The 20,393-nt window shown below is 36.7% G+C and overlaps 2 protein-coding genes across 2 annotated transcripts; both read right to left on the bottom strand.

The window, feature by feature from the left end:
* Nucleotides 1–1,857: 1,857 nt before the first annotated feature.
* On the bottom strand, nt 1,858–8,461 carry LOC103472603 (uncharacterized). Its single transcript, XM_081612552.1, has 10 exons — nt 8,319–8,461; nt 7,858–7,919; nt 7,737–7,763; nt 7,610–7,642; nt 7,010–7,042; nt 5,145–5,177; nt 3,771–3,803; nt 3,612–3,641; nt 3,467–3,508; nt 1,858–2,693 (listed from the first exon to the last, which is right to left on the bottom strand). The coding sequence occupies exons 1-10, from the start codon at nt 8,327–8,329 to the stop codon at nt 2,479–2,481; spliced, it is 519 nt and encodes a 172-aa protein (XP_081468678.1). The 5' UTR covers nt 8,330–8,461; the 3' UTR covers nt 1,858–2,478.
* Nucleotides 8,462–13,872: 5,411 nt separating this feature from the next.
* LOC103472653 (uncharacterized) lies at nt 13,873–20,224 on the bottom strand. Its single transcript, XM_081612525.1, has 2 exons — nt 19,887–20,224; nt 13,873–15,786 (listed from the first exon to the last, which is right to left on the bottom strand). Exons 1-2 carry the CDS (start codon nt 19,948–19,950, stop codon nt 14,477–14,479), a joined length of 1,374 nt encoding a protein of 457 aa, XP_081468651.1. The 5' UTR covers nt 19,951–20,224; the 3' UTR covers nt 13,873–14,476.
* Nucleotides 20,225–20,393: the final 169 nt, after the last annotated feature.

Raw genomic sequence — 20,393 nt, 5'->3', positions numbered from 1 at the left:
TATTAGGATCATACTAAGAATAAATAAAATTAGAATAAAATCATATTACAAATAAAAAGAAAATAGTTAAAAAATTACAAGAATACATTTTTACAGGAATAAAGTTGGATCAAGGGGATAAAGTCTAAATAATACAAGAATAAAGTCGTAATTTGACTTTATTCTCCTGTTACTACAACCTTATTTTATTTTATTTGCCTTAATCCTCTCTCATAGCTTTACAATGCAACTTTCTGATGCATTTTACAAGTGAAATCTTTAAAAATAAAAGCACATCTTGGTTTAATTCCATGCCATCTTTCCTAAAATTTGCTTTATTTGCTCATAGATAAATCAAAACAAGAGGTTTGTTTTCATTATTTATTTAGCAAAAACTAAACTAAACAAGCTGAAGCAGCAACAACCCAGACCTCATCTTCAGACAGAGAGAAAATAATCCGGAATATTTTGGGATTTTCAGCTGAAATATTCAAAATAAAACATCCATCTTTAGGTTTACCGTCATGAATTCAAAGTGAGGAATAAAGTTTGAACTTAAAATCAGAATAATAACTGATGCACTCTGAAAAAAACTGAGTTAGGATATATATATATATATTAATGTTTCTGGATGTTTCTCTGCTTTGATTCTTTATCAGTAAGTTGCATTTCACCCTTTATTCCACTTCACTGCAGTGGAATAAAGGGTTTGTTTTTCCTGCGCTGTGCAGGAAAAACATTAGAAAAAGTGAGCTGGGTTACATTTGTACACTGAGTCAGACTTCCCACCACCCTGTTGCTACCTTCACTGATAACACACTGCAAGCATGTGAAGAAAGTGGGCTGTTGTTTTACTGGGGATTTACCCCGTTTTGCTTCTTTTTTCTCCGACTGTTTTGTATCTGCAGCAACAAACTTCAGCCAAACAAGTATGCTCCAGGAGACAAAAAACCCACTCACACATCCTCACATCCGGCTGCACACTCATGACCAACGCCAACCTTTTACACGCAACATTTTAGCCTAAACTCTCAACACAACCGGCTGCTACCACATAAATTTCACTTCACTCACATTCATTCAGCCTTGATTTGATTGTGTTTCACAGGTGGTCATTTGAAGTTTTCTCATTTTCTCCACCAGGAGGCGCTGCTCACCACCACTATCAATCCACTGGACACAACAACACGTCAAATTGAACTTTTAGCATCAAAAATCATGCTCTATCTGCTTATATACTTAAGTCTCCACTTTCCAAACTTTGAAACTAATTATCAGATTTGGTTTTAGGATTATTAACGTCAACATTAACTTGAAAAACAAGCTTCCAAACAGGCGCAAAACAAAAACAAACAAACAAACATCAATATAGAGCATCCAGTTAGCTAAACATCCATGTTTTAGTCTGAGGGATGAATCAGTAAAAACTCAAGAGAAATTCTAGGATTTCAAACCCAGGAGTCTGCAGCAAATCTGGAGGAATTTAGAAAAGTTTTAAAATGCTACAGTCATTTTAGAAAAGCTATTTTTTCTAGGCGTTTTTCATGCATCATGCATTATATTACCAGGAAGGTGTAAAGAATATTCTTTTGTATTGACAAATTTTGTCAATAACTTGGAAACCATGTGGGGGTTTTTTTTGGCATCACATCTGGAATCAATCAAGCGTATTTTTGTTTCTGTGTTCATATGTTTGAATATGAACATGAATATTCGTGGTCGAGGAGAAAACCGTTTCCTTGGGGAGAAAAGTTCGGTTACACCGTCCTGATTTCCACATCATGAGGTTCAGAGTCAAACTTTCCTGAAGGATCCGTTAAAACTGGGACAAAAAGCAAGCAAATCGGTGTTTTCCTTTAAAAAAGAAAAGACACAACATACATTAATCTGATATTTATTACATCTTATTCTTCAATGCGTTCATTTTGCAGCGCGTAATATTTGGTTCTGACAGGCAAAGGAGCTTCGTTTAACCTTAGTAAAATATGATGCATGGAACAACAGAAGCGACGTGTTTAACTGTTTCACAAACGTTTACAAGAATAATAAAAACAAAATCACGAAACGGAGCAGATTTAATACTCTGAGGTCTGCTGAAGTCCAGAGGCCAAAATCCTTACGCATAAGATAAAAACACGTCAGAGGCCAGAGAGTCTCTGCGACAAAAAGCCCTAATTTAGAATTTAAAGTGTCACAAAGCATCTTTTGTAATTATATAGATCATCTTCAGTTACTATCAGCTTCAAATGCATTAAAACACATAAAAAATTAAAAATATTAATCAATTCATGTTTCACAGCTGTGATTGAAACGGCATGCTTGTTCCCGAAGCGTCTGTCTGACTGAGGTCTGCGTTTGTCCAATCAAACTGTTGGTTTCAGCTTTTAACTTTCGAGACTGAAGGTGAAAATAAACCAAAGCACCAAAGTGTTTTTCCTCTTTCCTGTTCAAAACAGCGTCACGGTTTCTGAGTGGATCTGTTCGGGTACATTACACGTTTTATTGTGTCTGACGGCGGTTGGTTCTGGACCGTCTCTTGGACGACCGGGTCCTCTGCAATGTTTTTGGCTGGGGGGCGACTGGCTGAGGCGGGAGGGCGGGGATCTGGACCATGTGGGCGGGGCTCTGGTTGCTGTGGGCGGGGCTTGGAGGTTTTGCTGAACGAGAGCTGAGCTTTTTCTTTGCTCCTTCGTCGGAGTCGTTACCTTCATCTTCTGCAAGAAAATAAATAACACGGCTGATGAATTTAAATATTTCAATGTAAAAATATAGTGATTTGTCGCCACCTTCCTAAAGTAATGCCAACGTTTTTTGCCAAAAGTGTTTTTTTGTTTGTTTTTTTTTTTTTTACTAAATAATCTTTTGGCGACAAAAGGTTGGTGATTTCTTTTTTTAAAGTAATAATGGCGTCATTTGTTGCCAAAAGTATTCTTTTGTGTTTTGCTTCTTGTTTTTTTTTTCTTTCTTTTTTTTTCAAAAATAATAAAAATAATGTCGACAATTTTGCCAAAAGTGATTTTTTTCTGCCTAAATCATCTTTTGGCAAAAAGATGTGGTGATTTTTTTTTTTTTCAAATAGATAATGGCATCATTTGTTGCCACAAGTGAGTTTTTTGTAAAACAAAATGTATAATAATTAATAATAAATCAAAAGTTAATTATTTATTTATTCTTGCCTAAATCATCTTCTGGAAAAACAGAGGTGGCGATTTTTTTTTTTTTTTTTTTTCCAAAAAATGACTGAGGCCATTATTTTTAGGAAGATGACAATATTCTAAATATATTTTACACACAAAACCTCTCCTGTGTTAGTGCATAAAAGTATAAATATTTTTTTCTGATTTTGTTCAAACTATAATTTTTTATTGCTTATATGTTACACTGTGTGCCCTCGTTCAATGGCAAAATATTTTTACAGATTAAAGTTGATATTTAGAGAGTGGAGGGCAGTTTATAGCAGCCCGTGTTCAGTGCATGTCTTCCTCACCATCCTCTTCCTCTGCACTGCTTGGAGCGGCTGCAGCAGGCTCTGAAACGGTTAAATCATATAGTTATATAAACACTTAACACAGGTGTAATATTTTATTTATGTTAAATATTTTCAAATAAAAACACAGGAAAGTCTTTTGTACCAGGAGCTGCAACTTGCTCTGCTGCAGGAGCTAAACAACAGAAATACACTGAATAAATTGATCCAGTTGAAACTCTAAGATGGTGAATATAATCATAGGACTCTAGTTGGATGTATAGATCATCTGAGTGTAAATATGTTCATGTTTAAAGGGTCTTACTGTCTGCTGTCTCTGAACTGGTGCTGCTGGTGTCTGAAACCAGAGAAACAAGAAAACAAACAGATGAACTGGTGAATAATCAATTAGGACTCTTGGTTAGTTGAACGTACAGTTTGCACCTAAATTTTGCCATTTCATAATTTTTAACTTCTGTTTCTTGTCTATGAAAAAAAACAAAACATTTTTGTACGTGTTATCAGTTTGTATCTATTTCAGTTGATTATTTTTGAGGAATGATGGGAGAAACTTTCATAAAAAGGCTCAAATGTGACTTTTAACTCAATTTAATTGTTTACTATTTTCTGAAAACGTTGCATTGCACCTTTTTTTCCATTTATTTTCTGATCTCCCTTTAGGCAGATCAACTATTATGATTATTGATACGTATTATTTCTGAATCAAACTATGATTATAAATGTACCTAAATCATTGGCATTCAAAGAACGTAAAGAAAATTCACTTGGCAACAAAACTCATTGTTTTTGGACCAAAACTAAAAAGGCACGAAGTGGTAAAGGAGTGAAAGAACAAAGCGCTCACTTGTTTAACAATAATGTCTAGGGCTGAAACGATTCCTCGAGTGATTCGAGTACCTCGATTATTAAAATTCCTCGAGGAAAATTGACCTGCCTCGAAGCTTCGTTAATTTATGTTTTATCATTTAGTGCACCGTGTTTCAGCCGGAACATTATTTGCGTTGAGCGGAGCTCTGACTTCCGCCTCTGAGTTGTTGACGGAAGCTACGTGTTGGCGGCATAATGTCCAATCTTCAAGTTCGGCCTGCGGGGATTTTACTGATTGGTGATAATTCTGGGTTTTCATCGTTTTTGTGGGACCAATAAACATCCTTAAAATGACCGGCGCGATGCCGGGAGTTCGGCAGCCTTTCTGCTCCGGAGCTGCTGGTTGAACGGCGGGAAGAAGCTGAGGAGGATTTATACAGGTGAGCGGAGAGACTGAACACGGCGGGCGGCTGAGGGTTGATGCTTACAGGGTAAGAGCAGCTTTACGGACGAACCGCACAAAAAACTTATATCATCCCGGTCTGAACAAACGGGAGGCGGAACATGGCTGGTAGATGAGTTTCTGAACGGAGGAGCCGTAAATATCCCGTATTGCTCCCCCGGTCTACAAAAAAGTAACTGGTAGGGAAGCTCAAATGTGGAAAAAATAGACTGATGTTGATATCCGACAGTAACACTGGTGTTATGGAAGATTTACCAATATTTTATTTCATAATTGTTTTTATCCGATTACTCGATTAATCGTAAGAAAAATCTATAGATTACTCGATTACTAAAATAATCGTTTACAACAGCCCTAATAATGTCACAGTTGTTGTTTTAAAACCATTTTAATCAACATGTTTCCTACCTGATGGTCCTCCTCCATAATACTGGGATTCATCTGCAAAAAATGGTTACATTTGTTTATATAAAGCTGAAAATGTTCACCAATCAATTTACTTTATAGACTCAAGAGAGAAAATATTTATATTTATGTTAATTTATACTCAAATTTAAAGCTTTTTTAAAAATCTGGCTGTTAGCGGCAACATGGTCATCTGAACTCTGATTTTAATGCAACATCTTTTAGTGGAAATTTACTTTTTTTTTATTTGATTTTCATGCAGATTTATTATTTTTTTAAAATCATTTTAGTGTTCCTACTTTTTATCTTAGTGAATAAAATCTAATAAACACACTTTAAGCATAAGTTTTTATTTCTGAACAGCTCAGTTTCTTATTCAAACTGTGTAGAAATTCCTTATGATTTATTATTGCTTTTCTTTTAGGGTGGAAATTCGTGACCTGCTCAACTTTTTTCTTAGAAAAATAATAAATATTATTTTGGATTTCTGCTCCAGACCCAAAAGCAGAAATGTTTAATCATGTCTTTAAACTTGCTGTTTAGAGCCCAGATTCAGCTATCATGAGGAAATAAATGTTTTTAACAAATCTGAGCATCTTTTACAAAACTAGGCAGAATAACTGGCAAAAACAAAAGCAAAGAACTTTTCAACATTTCTAACACTCAGTTGCTACACAGATGCCTGAGTTTGCTATCCTAGGGTTCGTTCACACTGCAGCCTGAATGACTCAATTCCGATTTTTTTGACGTAATGCGACCTGTATCTGATCTTTTCATGGCAGTGTGAACAACACAGGTCGGATTCTTTTTCGAATGTGACCCATATCCGATACGTATCCGATTCAAATGCGACTTAACGTCCATGTTGCATTCATCCGAACTGAACGTCACTGTTTCTCAGCAAAGCTCACTATTCTGCCTGATACGCGCAAGTGGGAAGAAAATCAACAACCATGACGAACTATATGAGGATTAAGTTGTTAATGTGCTGCTCCGGCCAGACAACAACTTCAAATACGTAAGCTAAGCTCCACCGTTAGCCTCCATGTTTACTTCAGCAAACACTGAGCTCTTCTTCTTCTTATGGCGGTTGGCAGAACACTAAGAACGCTGACGCTATTGCGTCCTCTGCTGCGCATGCGGGACACTTTTAGGTCGTTTGCCCGTTCACACTGCAGAACTCATACAGGTCGCATTTACTGGCAGTGTGAACAGCCCTGGAAAAAATAAATCGGAATTGGGTCACTTCAGACTGCAGTGTGAAAGCACCCCTAGTTTAAATGATATTGAAGTTTTTTTTATTTATTTTTAAATGCTATTGTTTTCTCTGGTTTACCAAAGAACAACAAAGTTTTTCATGTTTAAAAAGACAAAAAACTCCAAAGCCGATTTCTTCATCACTGATGTTAACCGTCCATGGCATTTATATTTCAAACTTTAAAGAAAAGGAAAACACTTATATTTAAATAGTCATATGTTTATTACCAGCTCTAAATGAGAGTTAAACTGCAGTCTGACTGAGCCTAGTTATAGCAGAACAACGTGGTTCATGTGAAAACAGTGATTTTAACTTTATAGCTGAAATTGCTGAATTTACAGTCAATCAGATTCAGTTTTAACATCTTAAAATATTTGGTATTAACCTGGTTTATTTTCCTTAAGCCTTCTTTTAATAAACCTGATTACATTCAGAGCTGCTTCCTTTTTTGAATCCCTGAATGGGATCTTTTAGCTGAAGAAACAAAATAATAGTAATAACAACACACTTTTGGTTCCATCTTGTTGTACGACATCAAGACAGAGCTGATAGGTTGAAACGTCTTTGTTTTCACATATTCATTTATAATCACAGATCAAATGAGTCTTACCAGGCTGATCAGGAGAGACAACGTTCATGCTCTCTGAAACGTCAAGAACAGAAGTTGAGAAGAAATATTTTCTGTCGGCTTAACACTGGTGTTGCACTGTGGACTGCAGGGGCGCTAATTGGCAACAAGCTCATTAATTTGCAAACAACGTGTTTGTGAACAGTCCTCAACTAAAAAAAAATCATTTATGTCATTCTTTTTCCATCTTGTAATAGTTTGTATCTTTTTATGCTGCTTCATTTAGCAGTGATTTAAAGGAAACAAACTTTATAACTTTTTTAGAATAAGAAGAATATATTCTATATATATGTTTAAATATGATACTGTCATTCACTTTGATGGAAGATTCGTCGATATGCTGATGACACACAACTGTTTATTCAAGTTGTCGTAAACAAGTGATTCACTGTCTGGAAAGATCAACATTATTAGAAGAAACTGGAATAGTTTGATCAAGATTTAAACCCTAGTCACATTTTCAAACTTTAAAGTTTATGCTTGGTTTTATATCAGTATTTTCATTCATTTACATTTTTAATAAGAATTGACTGAAATATCCAGAAGTTTCAAGATTATTTGGGTCAACAGTTTGTTACTGACCTGTTGGAGCTTCATCAGACAACGAATCTTTATCTAACATAAAAAAATGTTAGACATAAACATTTTAAGGACATGTCATTACGGTTTTGGTTTACATTATGATGAGAGACATTTGGATGATTGTTACCTGTTGATATGGCTTGACTTCCCACATCTGAAATCATAAAACAGCATCATTGAACACAAATGTAATTTGAACAGAGGTGATTTTTAGATTAGATCTTTAATTAAACGGGATATAGTCTTACCACTGGTGTCAAAGTCTCCCTTTACAAGCAGGAAAAACAGAGAGAACAGAAGAATAACTTTCCTGCAACACAAGCACAGCGTTTAGGCTGAGGAGGAGATTTTCTTCTGCTGCTGGACATTTATGGAAGCTTTAACTTTTATTCATAAGGATCAAACATGACAAAAATGTATAACTAGACCAGTTAGATGTTTAACAGTTTGACAAAAACAGTAAGTCCAATTGAGAGTCTACAATGTTACAGTGAAGAAGTGAGCATAGAAAGGCAGAAGAAAGCTGTTTGATTATATCAAAAACAGACATTTATAAACTGGACTTAAAGTTTACAAAGAACTGGAGACAAGAAATTTCTCTGAAATAAATTTTTCCAGACCCTCCTCCTTATTTGGACCTGCGTTTCCTCTATAAATCTCTACAGTACAGTCCCCTACCATGACGAAAATAAACAGAGCTCCAACGTACCTGGTGAGCATGATGCTTTGAGGTCAGATGGGTCCCTGATGGTGCGACAGGCAGGCTGGCAGCTGAGCAGCTCAGGTAGCGACAGGAAAGCGTTACAGTACTTCAGTATTGCACTGCAGAATCTTCTGACTCTGAGTCTCTGCCAGCGGTTTATATATCGGCCTAAATGTCATCCAGGGAGAGGACGGACCAACGTGTGTGCCTCTTTGTGTGTGTGTGTGTGTGTGTGTGTGTGTGTGTGTGTGTGTGTGTGTGTGTGTGTGTGTGTGTGTGTGTGAGTATATTATGTATGTGTGTTTTAGCGTGTGGGAGTGAGTTTCAAGTTTCTGTGTTGGTGCTAGCATAAGGATCTGAAGAAGATGTTAAAATTTAGGCTCTTCATTATCTGTGTCTGACTTCATTTCAGGAACTACAGAAAGAAGGTACCACTTTACAATAAGTCTCCCCATATAGATGGCTATTAAATCATTAGTCGGTTAATCTATAAACACTTTATAAATAATTAATAACTGCTTATTTCTCAAGCTTAATCTCTTTCTCAATTAAGCTTGAGAAAGAGATTTTATGCTAAAATATTATTTTACAAATGCTTATTGTGCTTACAAGGTGGTCTTAAATGTTTCATATAGTAACTCTAGATAAAATACATGAAACGATTTGGCTCACTATTTCGCAACAAACCAGTGGATTTATTCTCTTTCTCCTTAATAAATGCATAATAAACAGTTATAATGATTCATAAAGTCTTTGGAGTGAAATTAATAACATGTCCATGAACTATTTATTATCCATCTATGCAGTGAGCCTTATTATTACCAAAAGAAGACTCTCACATTTTTATATAAATTCATCATTTTTATGATTTCAAACTTATACCTGAGTACAGTTTTGATTTGCAAACAAACCTGTCAATATAACAGCAAACTAGGAAAGTAGCACTGATTAAAGGGCAAAACAGACTTTCCATTGTAGTATAAGCTAATAATTTATAAAAAATAAAGACATTTTCGTGGTGTTGCAGCACATCAAAGCTAAATGCAAACACAGAGCTGTCCTAAGAACAATTGAAGGGCAGCGCACACAGCCACAGTGTCCGTGGAATTTCCTGGCGTCCCCACAGTTCAGGGAATCCCCCCCGAAACAAACACGCTCAGTGTGGACTCCTGCAGATGGAGTTTCACCGACTCAGATCCTCTGATAGAACCTGAAGAACAATCAGAGCAGAACAACAATGCCTCACCAGGAACCAGATCCACTGCGGACCCGATGCTGTATAGACGGAGGCCAGCTCAGATCGGACCCGCAGTTCTGACCAGAGAAGGTGGTCATTGTTGTTGAAACCCGTCTGTTTCTGAACAGACCACCAAATATACAGCTTAGCGTATACAGGCCCTTGTCCTCTTTTTGTCAGTATTTCTTTATTTTCAGTTGCAAACACAATCCAACATTATTCACATTTAACCAAATTGGTGGGATTATTTTACCTCCAATAATCTCCCTTCAGTTCTCTGATTTACCTCAGAAGTCCAGTTCATGATGTCACGTCAAGGCGGATTTAAAATGCTCAGTCACAGGGCTAACTGCGATTAGCAACACACGCAGATAGCATTACGCTGCTCTGCGCTGTGTGTAATCGAACACGAGGCGTTGGCACGTTGGGTCTGGTGGTCGGTTGGTCTTGTTGGCTGAAAGGTCACCAGCTAAAGTCTCAGCTGGCACAGATGTGCAGGAATGTCGGTTCCTACGTTTAAGCTGCTTCCACTGCATGTGACCAGATACACACAAATGAGCATGTTGATCATCAAGCCTGCAGACTCACAGCACCATTTCCAGACCAAAAAAACAAATCAGCTTAGATACTTATAAAGTTGCTTCCAGGTATTTTTGATCTAGTTTCAAGTGCAAATATCTTAGTGCATTTGAAACAAGACAAAACTAACTTACAAGTAACTTTTAAGCAAGATATAGGAGCTTGTTTTGAGTAGATGATTCCTTAATATTTTTGAAAAAGTAGTAGCTCCATTTGCCTATGTTTCACTTATAACATGGGAAAAATGTTTTGTTATAAGTGAAATTATCTGCCAATCGAACTAGTATTACTTCATCAATATTAAGAAATAATCGACTCAAAACAAGCTCCTATCTTTTGTTGAAAAGTTACCTGAAAGTTTTGTCTTATTTCAAATGTACTAAGATATATGGACTAGAAACTGGACCAAAAATGCTTTTGAGTTTTTTTTAGTGTAGTTTTTGTTTAGGTTAAACTTTTCAGAATAAGGACAGTGTCAACTCTTCATGTGTTAAATGAGACGTAATGAAATTATTTAAGTCAATAATCTACAGCAATTCTGTGGTTTTAGATGACAAGATTATATGCACCTAATATAGGGATGTTAATTTCAGTCTTTAGAGACTTGGTGCTCCAAGACTTCGCCCTTGACATGAATTTGGCAAAAATGACCCATTGCCATTTGTAGTCCAGTTATGTTGAAATAAAAAAATCAAAGTAGGTGAGTTCCCTCTCCAAGTAAGGATTCCAACTTTAGGGGACTTTCCAGGGTTATTCCCAACTTCAGGGTCCAACTTTTTTCGTCATTTTAACAAAAAAAAAAAAGTTTCACGTATCACAATCCCCTCACAAATCGGACAACATGCGGGTAAAACTGGGGTTAGTTCACTCAGGTTTTAATGTGGTCACCCAAACTTTAATAAGCCTCAGTATCTCTGTTATCAGAAACCTGCCGCCAATCTCTGAGGAATTTCTCTGCTTTCGTTTGAACATTTTTCAATCTTCTCTGTTCTGTGGAGCTACTTATGACTAAAAAAGTGGCTAAAAGATGATATTCTGTATTGATATGACATTTAACAGCATGTAAAGATGTTGTTTCTGCTTTGAGGGACACAGAAAACGTAGGCGCATATGTATGTATGGGTCTGCTGCCGTAATGGAAACACTTTGGGTAAAATGGATTCAGTCCCTGGAGATTCCCACCTCCCCTCTCACAGACACGCAGAGTGATAATAGTTGCAAAGGGGGCTTACAAGGGGCGGTGGGCAGGTAAAGGGTTTTTTTCTCTGCAAGGGTTGTGTGGTATTTGTGTATCAAAGCCTCTTCTGTCTGAAAACGTCTTTCTGTGTAAAAGGAGAGTTGACTGAACAGGCGAAGAAGCTTTTTAAAGCAGCCCAGCTTCATTCAGCCAACGCAGTAGCTTTGAAACACTGTAAGGTCAGATTTACATGTTTATAGAGCTTCCATCCATTAATCAGTCCATCCATCCTTTCATCCATCCATTTCTTGATCCTATGTCTGTCTGGGGTTGTCCCACAGGAGGACGGATGTTCGCTGAACAGAGGATGACTGTAGGGAACATTTCTCCCTCGAAACCGGGTTGTTGGTGAAAATAATTACCATGATACCAACCTTTCCTCAGAGTACAGCGAAGGAAAGCCAGGAAATATTTATCTCAAACTGGATTTACCTCAAACAGAAGCAGACAAAAGTTAGCACAGCCAGACATGACATGTTTTTCCTTTGCATGTTCTCTGGATTTCCTCTGAGCTTTACGGATTTCAGCTTTGCGGTTTCTGCAAAATCCCAGTTTTCCGTGATGTTTTGCTCCAATACGGCTTGATGGAAATTACTTCACTAGTACAAACCAAACTTTCTTCTTGTACCGGCTTTAGTTGAAAGTCAAAGAACACCAACCTGGTACTTTTTGATGACATCATATCTGTGTGGTTGCCGATTGGTCGGGACAAATCGCAACACAACAAAAATTATTTTATAAAAGTTGTCTCTTTAGCAGAACCTTTTTGGTTTTCACCAAACTGACTGGGGGGGACAAAGGTCAAACTCCTCACACTGGATGTCCCACAACAATAACAGAATGTCCACATTTGGGACATGTCCTCCTGATTGTGTTTTTCATTAAAGTCAGGAATTTAGTTATTAGCCGTCAGGATCCCGGCAAACTGATCTTTAAAAGTTATCTGGACGAGGTTCAGCCAGACCTTGGTGAGTCTGAGCGTGTGCCAGCACAGTAATAGGCTTCATCTCTCAGATCGCCATCAACGGGATGAATTACAGACATACCAGTCGGGATCAGTGCATGAAACCGATCCAGGGTCAGCTGATATGAAACTGAAGCTTATTGTGTCTGTCTCCATCAACTCATCCAGCCTGAAGCCACTTTGGTGCCCACCAACCAGAATAATTAGCAACGCTAAATCCCCTTTCATGCTGGCCTGAGCAACATCTGGGCCACGTTGGATAATAATAAGGGCTTAGAGAAATCTGGATATCTTATTGGTGTGTCCAGTGTGGGGAATGTGGCTTCATGAACCTCTTTTTCAACTTTTTGAGGAAAATACTGCAATCAAACGTGACTATCATGAAGGAAAAACCATCTTAATGTAGAGACTGTGTTCACACAATAGACTCCATTTCAATTTTCGCTGAAATCCAAATTTTTTGTGTGGTTGTTCATACTACTAATTATAGCTAAAAACCAGCGATCAGGTCCGAAACCTAGGAGTAGTGATGAACTCTGACCTGAACCTTCAGAGCCACATAAAGACAGTTACAAAGCTGGGCTTCTATACACCACAATCTGGAACAAACTTTATGAAAACTGTAAAACAGCTGAAACACTGAGTGCCTTTAAATCCAGACTTAAAACACACCTGTTTCAAGTTGCTTTTGAAACATTATAAATGAAACACTGATAAACATGCTGATGTGAAATAATGCCACAAGAAAAATGTTATGTTCCAGTTGTTGACTGTGTTTTCTATGACTGTAGTTTTTGTGATTTTACGATGCAACGCACTTTGAATTGCCTTGTTGTTGAAATGTGCTATACAGATGACTTTACTCCATAACATGAAGGAAGTTAACCATAACTAATATCAACATGCTTCCAGTCAGAGATGTAATTGCTGGGATCGTGATATGATGTGCTCTAGTGATACGGACGTCTTTCATAAATTCAAAGTCACAATTTTCAGCCACTGATTCACCACGTTTTCTGGTGCAACATTAAGACATGTCTCACATCAACGACATAAAAGTCAGATAAATATGACACGACCATTTAGACTGCAAATGCTTTGACAACAATTGAACACTTATCTGAATAAATTGGATTTTTGGGGGGTGAAAAGATTGGAATTGTACAAAATATCTTGATTTGGTTATGAGGAAATCCTCTCAAAAGCATCGCTACAGGTTTAGCATTCCCCATGTTTACCTGAATGTTGCTCGGCTTCCCGTTTTCCTTTTTTATTTGTGGTCCAAGTTTTACTTATTTTAAATGAGTTTTATTGTCACAGATGTGTAGGTTGTAGTTTGTGCAGTCTCATTTGTTAGCATAACCCATCCGAGTTAGAACTTCAATCAGGCCGTTGCAATTCCTTAATTTTGTGTTAAGGAATTTAAATCTGTATGGAGGTGAACATTGTTTCTCATCACTTTATTACCCTCTAACTAATGAATGCTGCCACCTACTAATGTGAACCATAAATGGATAAAATCAGTTAAATGAATCAACACTGAAAAGTTTCCACAAAACCTTTTATTTGTCAATCTTTTGTAAACAATTTTAAGAAAACATCTAAATCAGTCAACAATTAATCACTAAGTAATTGAGTTATAAATGCATGGAGCTGCTTCACTGGACTGCAGTTATTTACTGTTATTACTCTGTGTACAACACAGCAAATGGTGTAATCAGATAGAGAACAATTGTTTGAGTATCATTTACCTTTAACAAGACTGACTTACATTCAGAAGTACAGATTAAGCTCAGCTTCTGTTCATTTGATTGGGCAAATGGTGAGATGATGAACATCCAGATGTCATAGAAAAATTATCCAGAAACAAACAAATCTCCTTTCTGAACACAAAGATGAGAGATTACCAGCTCCCTCTGCTGGAGTTTTGCTTTTATTTCACCAGTGCAATTTTTATTTTATTTTTTGCTTGTTTTGTTTTGTATTTTTCTAGTAATTTATTTTAGTTGAGATCAAGATGACTAAATACCTGATAACCAATTGGTCTTGGAAAACATACATTTTACTCAAGTTTGTTTTAGGTGACTTACTTTCGACTAGAGTGCATTCGATTTTTACCCAGTTAAAATGTCTCCATGGCAACCATGCTAATCATCTGTGTGGCTTCTCATGTGTTTAGTTAATCCACGTCTCAGACTGAAACATTTTCCACATGTTAGGCATGAAAAAGGCTTCTCACCTGTGTGAATTGTCATGTGATCAGTTAAGCTGCATTTTTGATTGAAACCTTTCCCGCATGTCAAACACTGAAAAGGCCTCTCGCCTGCATGAATCATCATGTGTCGAGTTAAGTTGTGTTTCTGACAAAAGCTTTTTCCACAGTTCACACAAGAAAATGGCTTTAATGCAGCATGATTTCTTGTGTGAACATTCAAAGAATATTGATCGATAAATCTTTTCCCACAGGTCTTACACTGAAAAGGCTTCTCGCCTGTGTGCCTTCTTGTGTGAATAATCAGTTGAGATTTTGTGATGAAATGTTTGCCACACGTAATGCATTGAAAAGGCTTCTCTCCCGTATGAACTCTCATGTGAACAGTTAAATCACTATTACTACGGAAACCTTTTCCACAATTAACACAAATAAAAGGCTTCTCACCTGTATGAATTCTCATGTGAAGAGTTTGATCACTTTTACAACTGAAACATTTTCCACAATCAATGCATAAATAAGGCTTCTCACCTGTGTGCCTTCTCATGTGAGCATTCGAAGAACCTTTTGTACTGAAATTCTTGCCACAAGCAGTACATGGAAATACCTTCTCACCAGTGTGAATCCTCATGTGAATAGTTAGATCACTTTCACGACTAAAACCTTTTCCACAATTCATGCATAGAAAAAGCCTCTCAGTTATCTGATCTCTCATGAGGTGTTTTAAGTTATCTTTTTGGCTGAAACCTTTTCTACATGAGAAAGGTCTCTCGCAAGTGTTACTTGCTATCTTTTTAGTTAAGTCACTATTTCGATTTGAACCGTCACCATGCTGTCTGGTTTCCTGATGCCTCTTTTTTTGTTTCTCCTCTTCATCTCTTTTTGCACCAAAGTCTTTATGATTTCTTCTTTCCTGATTTTGGTTCTTAGCTTTTTGAAAGATGACTTCGGTCCTATTTGGTTCTGATTCCGTTTGGTTTGTTTGCTCATAAACAGGAATTGACATGAAGAAATCAGTCTCCTGTTTTAATGGAAGTTGTTCTTCATCCTGACTGCAGTAAACTTCTTTCTCTTCCACTTTTATCTGCTGATGTTCTAGATCCTCCTGCTCTTCTTTTATCTGCTGATCGTCTGGTTCTTCCTGTTCTTGTTTCACCTGTAGAGGTTCTAACTCCTCCTGGTCCAGAGTGGATCTCCTCTCCTGCTTACATAGCTCCTCCTTATAAATATCATACTGTAGGTGGTCTGGACAAGAAAAACACAAAAACAAAGTTATTGTAAATTTTTAGTAAATGGGAGCAGAATTTTATTGGTTTACAAAGACATTAACAAACACTTGACACCATCTCACAGCAAACCATCTCCACATGTTTTCACTGAGAAACCGCATTGAAAGTTAAAGATGTAGTTATAACCTTTAGTTGTTTCTGAAATTTTCAGCTTTTTCATATCTTTTACAGTTTTTGTAAAATCTTGCTTCAACATCTTTGTTGCATGAATATTTCCTCTTTACAATGTAATCCAGTGATTAGGGCTGTGTAATAATACTGATTTTTGCGATATATATCGATATTTTCTTTCCTAGAAAAAAAATCGATATTTATCTGCAAGTATCATAACATCCAACTGTCACCTTGTTCACTCACTGCTTGCTTCGCCGGGAGAGTGATTAGGTCATCAGGCTTAGTGTGATTCCTTCAGATGTTAAGTGTCATGGTTAAAAAGGTATCAAACTATTCAGAGCAGGTACTTGGTGCACTTTATTTACTTTACAAATGCATGTAAGCTACAGTTTGTACTGTTTCAATTAAAAGAAACATGTTTTCTCACCACTTATTTGATTCATTTTGTCCAGCTGTCGACTTTAAGTCCATGTCCATGTCCAACCAGAGCCAGGCATTGTGTAGTTAGTGGTTTTAATCAGTTTTCAGTTAAATTAATTCAATCCAACTCTATAACAGTCACAAAATGTCACCAAAATCACTCTGACCCTCTAAAATCTTTCAAAAAATTGCAAAAGTGTATTGAATTGTATCGCTCGCTGAATATCGCAATATATATTGTTTCGTGAGCAGAATTATTGTGTATTGTATCATGAGATTATTGTATCACTACAGCCCTACCAGTGACTGAATTATTCAACTGCTGGAGTCATCACTCTAAAATTGAAAATTCTTCGAGTCTCCAAACCAATTATTAGGACTCACTCAATTTTCACTCTTTCTACACATATTATACAACAAAACATTAATTTGTGTCTGGATTCAGAGAATGTAACACTCATTGATGAAGGACTTGCAATTTTCTGGGAAATCACCCCAAAGTATCGAGGCATCGATGACAATGCATTACATAGAGAGAGACACAGACACGTTTCAACAGGTAACTTCTCATCGGAGAGGTCAAAGGTCACATGTGGGGTACCCCAAGGTTCAGTCCAAGGACCCCTCTTATTCAATATTTATATGCTCCCACTAGCTCAGTTTACAATAGGAAATAATATTAGCTACCATAACTACGCAGATGATGCACAGGTCTACATCACGATGTCACCAGGTGACTCTGAACCATTCAATCACTGAATAGATGTTTAGAACAGATAAATGTGTGGATGAGCCAAAACTTTCTCCAGCTGAACAGAAGCAAAACTGAAGTTATTATTTTTGGACCTAAAGAGGAACGATCTAGAGCTATAGATCTAGAGTCAGTGCACAGCTTCAGTTATCACAACTGAAAACCAGTGATCAGGCCTGAAACCTGGGAGTAGTGATGGACTGTGACCTGAACCTTCAGAGCCACATTAAGACAGTCACAAAGTCGGCCTTCTATCACCTGAAGAACATCTCCAGAAATAAAGGACTTTTGTCTCAGCGAGATCTAGAGAAACTCATCCATGTGTTTATCTTTATTGCAACAGCATCTTCACTGTTAAGAGAAGGATGATGATGATCTGTTGATCTGTTTAGAGTTGCTTTTGAACCATAATCAATGAAACATTGACCACTAGCTAACTATAACACACACTCTGATCTGACTCCCTGTGAGCTTTAACTAATTCCACTCTTCAGCAAATGAGCCGACATTTTAGCTTTGTGAGGAATGTCCTACACAGATTTCTGAGGCTCCTTAGCCCCGAATTTTACAGTGACTCAGTTTTTTTTGTATGTTTTGCAGATTATTTTTGCTTTGTTCTGCTGATTTTGTTTATTTCTTACATTTCTTTCGCCAAAAAATATTCAGTTTACAGCATTTGTACTGCAATTTTTTTGGTTTAGTATTTTATTTTATATTAATTATTATTAAATTATTTCAGTGATTCTTGAGAATAGGGACAAAATGGGTTTTAATTTTCCCATAATTTTTTTTTTGTTATTTCTCAACCTGATGTATGCAAATATGACAAATAATGTTTTGGAAATATAAAGATGCTAAGGTACATGCTCCCAGTTGCAACATTTTTTTTTAAATTACATTTTTAATCGACCTGACCTAGAACGCTGTCATCACCATCTGACAAAAATAAATAAAAAATAATTTTTAATGACCCTATTAGTGATATTTTTACGCATTTTGCAGACAAAATGCGTAAATATTTAAATATTGTTTAAATATTTGTTTAAATAAATATTTAAACAAAAAACAACAAAAAGTCCATCTGACAGAGTTGACACTTCATGACGGAGTTGACACAGAACTGAAGGTGATGACAAACTAGTGAGTAAAAAGAAAAACTTGATACATGTGAAGTAATGCAATTTATGTAAAATACATTAAAATTCATTAATTGCACATTTAAGTGAGATTTGACAACAATTTTACTGAAAGAGTCACAAAAACTCTGATGGAGTTGACAAAAAGCCAAATTATCTCCATTTATATGATGTAATTCTGAAGGAGGCCATATTGTAGCTCATCAGGTCCATGAAATCTTTACATTTTACCAAAATTAAGTTTTTATTTCACAAAATTTCATAAAAGTTTTGTAAATTGTCAGTTATGGTGTTGACACATCATGGTTGTGACAAAAAACTTAGGAATAAAAAGAAGAAAAAAACTAAAGAATAACATAAGCTAACCGGAGCTAACTAGCCCTCTTAGCAAAGGAAGAGAAAGGAAGTGGTCATGGGGTCCTCAGAAGTTCTGGTGCCCCCAATAATGCCTGATTTTTTACATTCTTTTCATTCCTGACGTTGTTGACAAAAACTAGGGACAAATTTCAATGCAGTTGGAAAATATATAAAAATTATTTTTAATTCAATTTATTGATACTTTTTGAATTATTTTTTATGACTAGTTATACTTAATTGTCATAATATATAATTTGAGTATTTCTTTAATTGTTTTAAACTATTATAATGTATTGAGTTCTGCTCCGGCTGCACAGTGGCGCAGTTGGTAGAGCTGTTGCCTTGCAGCAAGAAGGTTCTGGGTTCGATTCCCGGCCTGGGGTCTTTCTGCATGGAGTTTGCATGTTCTCCCTGTGCATGCGTGGGTTTTCTCCGGGTACTCCGGTTTCCTCCCACAGTCCAAAAACATGACTGTCAGGTTAATTGGCCTCTCCAAATTGTCCCTAGGTGTGAGTGTGTGTGTGCATGGTTGTGTGTCTCTGTGTTGCCCTGCGACAGACTGGCGACCTGTCCAGGGTGACCCCGCCTCTCGCCCGAAACGTTGGCTGGAGATGGGCACCAGCACCCCTCCCGACCCCACTGAGGGAAAAAGGGTGCAAGAAAATGGATGGATGGATGGAGTTCTGCTCCTGGACAAGGGCTTTTACAGGCATCATCCACCGACTACAATGTTTAAAATAAAAACATATTCAAAAAAATACCTGGAAAATATACATTGTTGTGCTCACATGACCCAGGTCAGTTTTTTGAAAAAATTATATTTTGTGTATATTTTATTCAAATTTTGTGCTTTATCCATAGGACCCGTTTTGTCCCTATTCTCAAGAATCACTGATTTATTATTATGAGATATTTTTTATTTTGTATGCTGTACGAATTCTAATTACATTTTAAGAATTACTACTTCCATTACTGTTATTGTTCCTCATTGCTTACTTCATCAGCCTCACATTGTTATGTTCCTTCAAATGATAGTGTATGATTTTACATGGTCAAAAAACTATAATAATAAAAAAGAAAACACAGCTGAGGTCTTTAGAACCAGTTTCTCTATTTTCTTTTTACAGAATAAGCCGTTGCTGGTAGAACGTTCATTTGATGTTGCGTTCATTTGCCTGTTAAAAAACATTTGTACGGATCAGTTACTAAAATGATCCTCCTACCGAAATATTCATACATTTAGTCCTTAGCCTGCATCCAATCGCTGGTGTTTCCTACCTATCCGGTGTAAGATTATCCGGGGAGTCCGGGAGAAATCCAGCAGTCTGCGCTGATCATCCATCTCTATAATCCGACTTCACGGTTGTTTTTTAAACTCTGTGAATTTCTCGTTGAAGCTTGACTTAGGACATGTTTTTACAAAAAACAAGTTCATCAAAGAGATCATGGGCCGCCGTCTCCTTCTTTTTTTCTTCTTCTTTTTCGACTGTTGGCATCCATATTGTCGGATTACCGCCACCTTCTGGTTATTACGACTATCACGTCTGAACCACATCATAGATTTATTTTTATTTTCAAAAACAGGAGAATTTTGTTGTGATTTAACTTCAGACCGTGAGAAAAACGTTTATGTTTTTAGCTCATTTGTTGTATGTAAACCTCTGATTTCAAGTTAATCTATTATTCCAACTCAGTAAACACATAGAAGAATGGGACAAAAATTATTCAAAATGGTGTAAAACATTCATTACTGCAGTTGCTGCTACCAAACACAGGACTGACTAG

The sequence above is a fragment of the Poecilia reticulata genome, chromosome 11, assembly GCF_904066995.2.
Source record: "Poecilia reticulata chromosome 11, P_reticulata-male-v2, whole genome shotgun sequence".
Taxonomy (NCBI): domain Eukaryota; kingdom Metazoa; phylum Chordata; class Actinopteri; order Cyprinodontiformes; family Poeciliidae; genus Poecilia; species Poecilia reticulata.
This window is presented reverse-complemented; position numbering and strand designations above follow the sequence as displayed.

Excerpts from the sequence above, each read along its gene's own strand:
- LOC103472653 (XM_081612525.1), bottom strand. The coding sequence starts at position 19,950 with ATGGATGATCAGCGCAGACTGCTGGATTTCTCCCGGACTCCCCGGATA. Across the intron at positions 15,787-19,886 it reads GATAATCTTACACCGGATAG|ACCACCTACAGTATGATATT; the intron begins GTAGGAAACACC and ends TTTCTTGTCCAG.
- LOC103472603 (XM_081612552.1), bottom strand. Across the intron at positions 7,643-7,736 it reads AAGTCAAGCCATATCAACAG|ATAAAGATTCGTTGTCTGAT; the intron begins GTAACAATCATC and ends TTTTTATGTTAG. Across the intron at positions 7,043-7,609 it reads GTCTGATGAAGCTCCAACAG|AGAGCATGAACGTTGTCTCT; the intron begins GTCAGTAACAAA and ends TTGACGTTTCAG.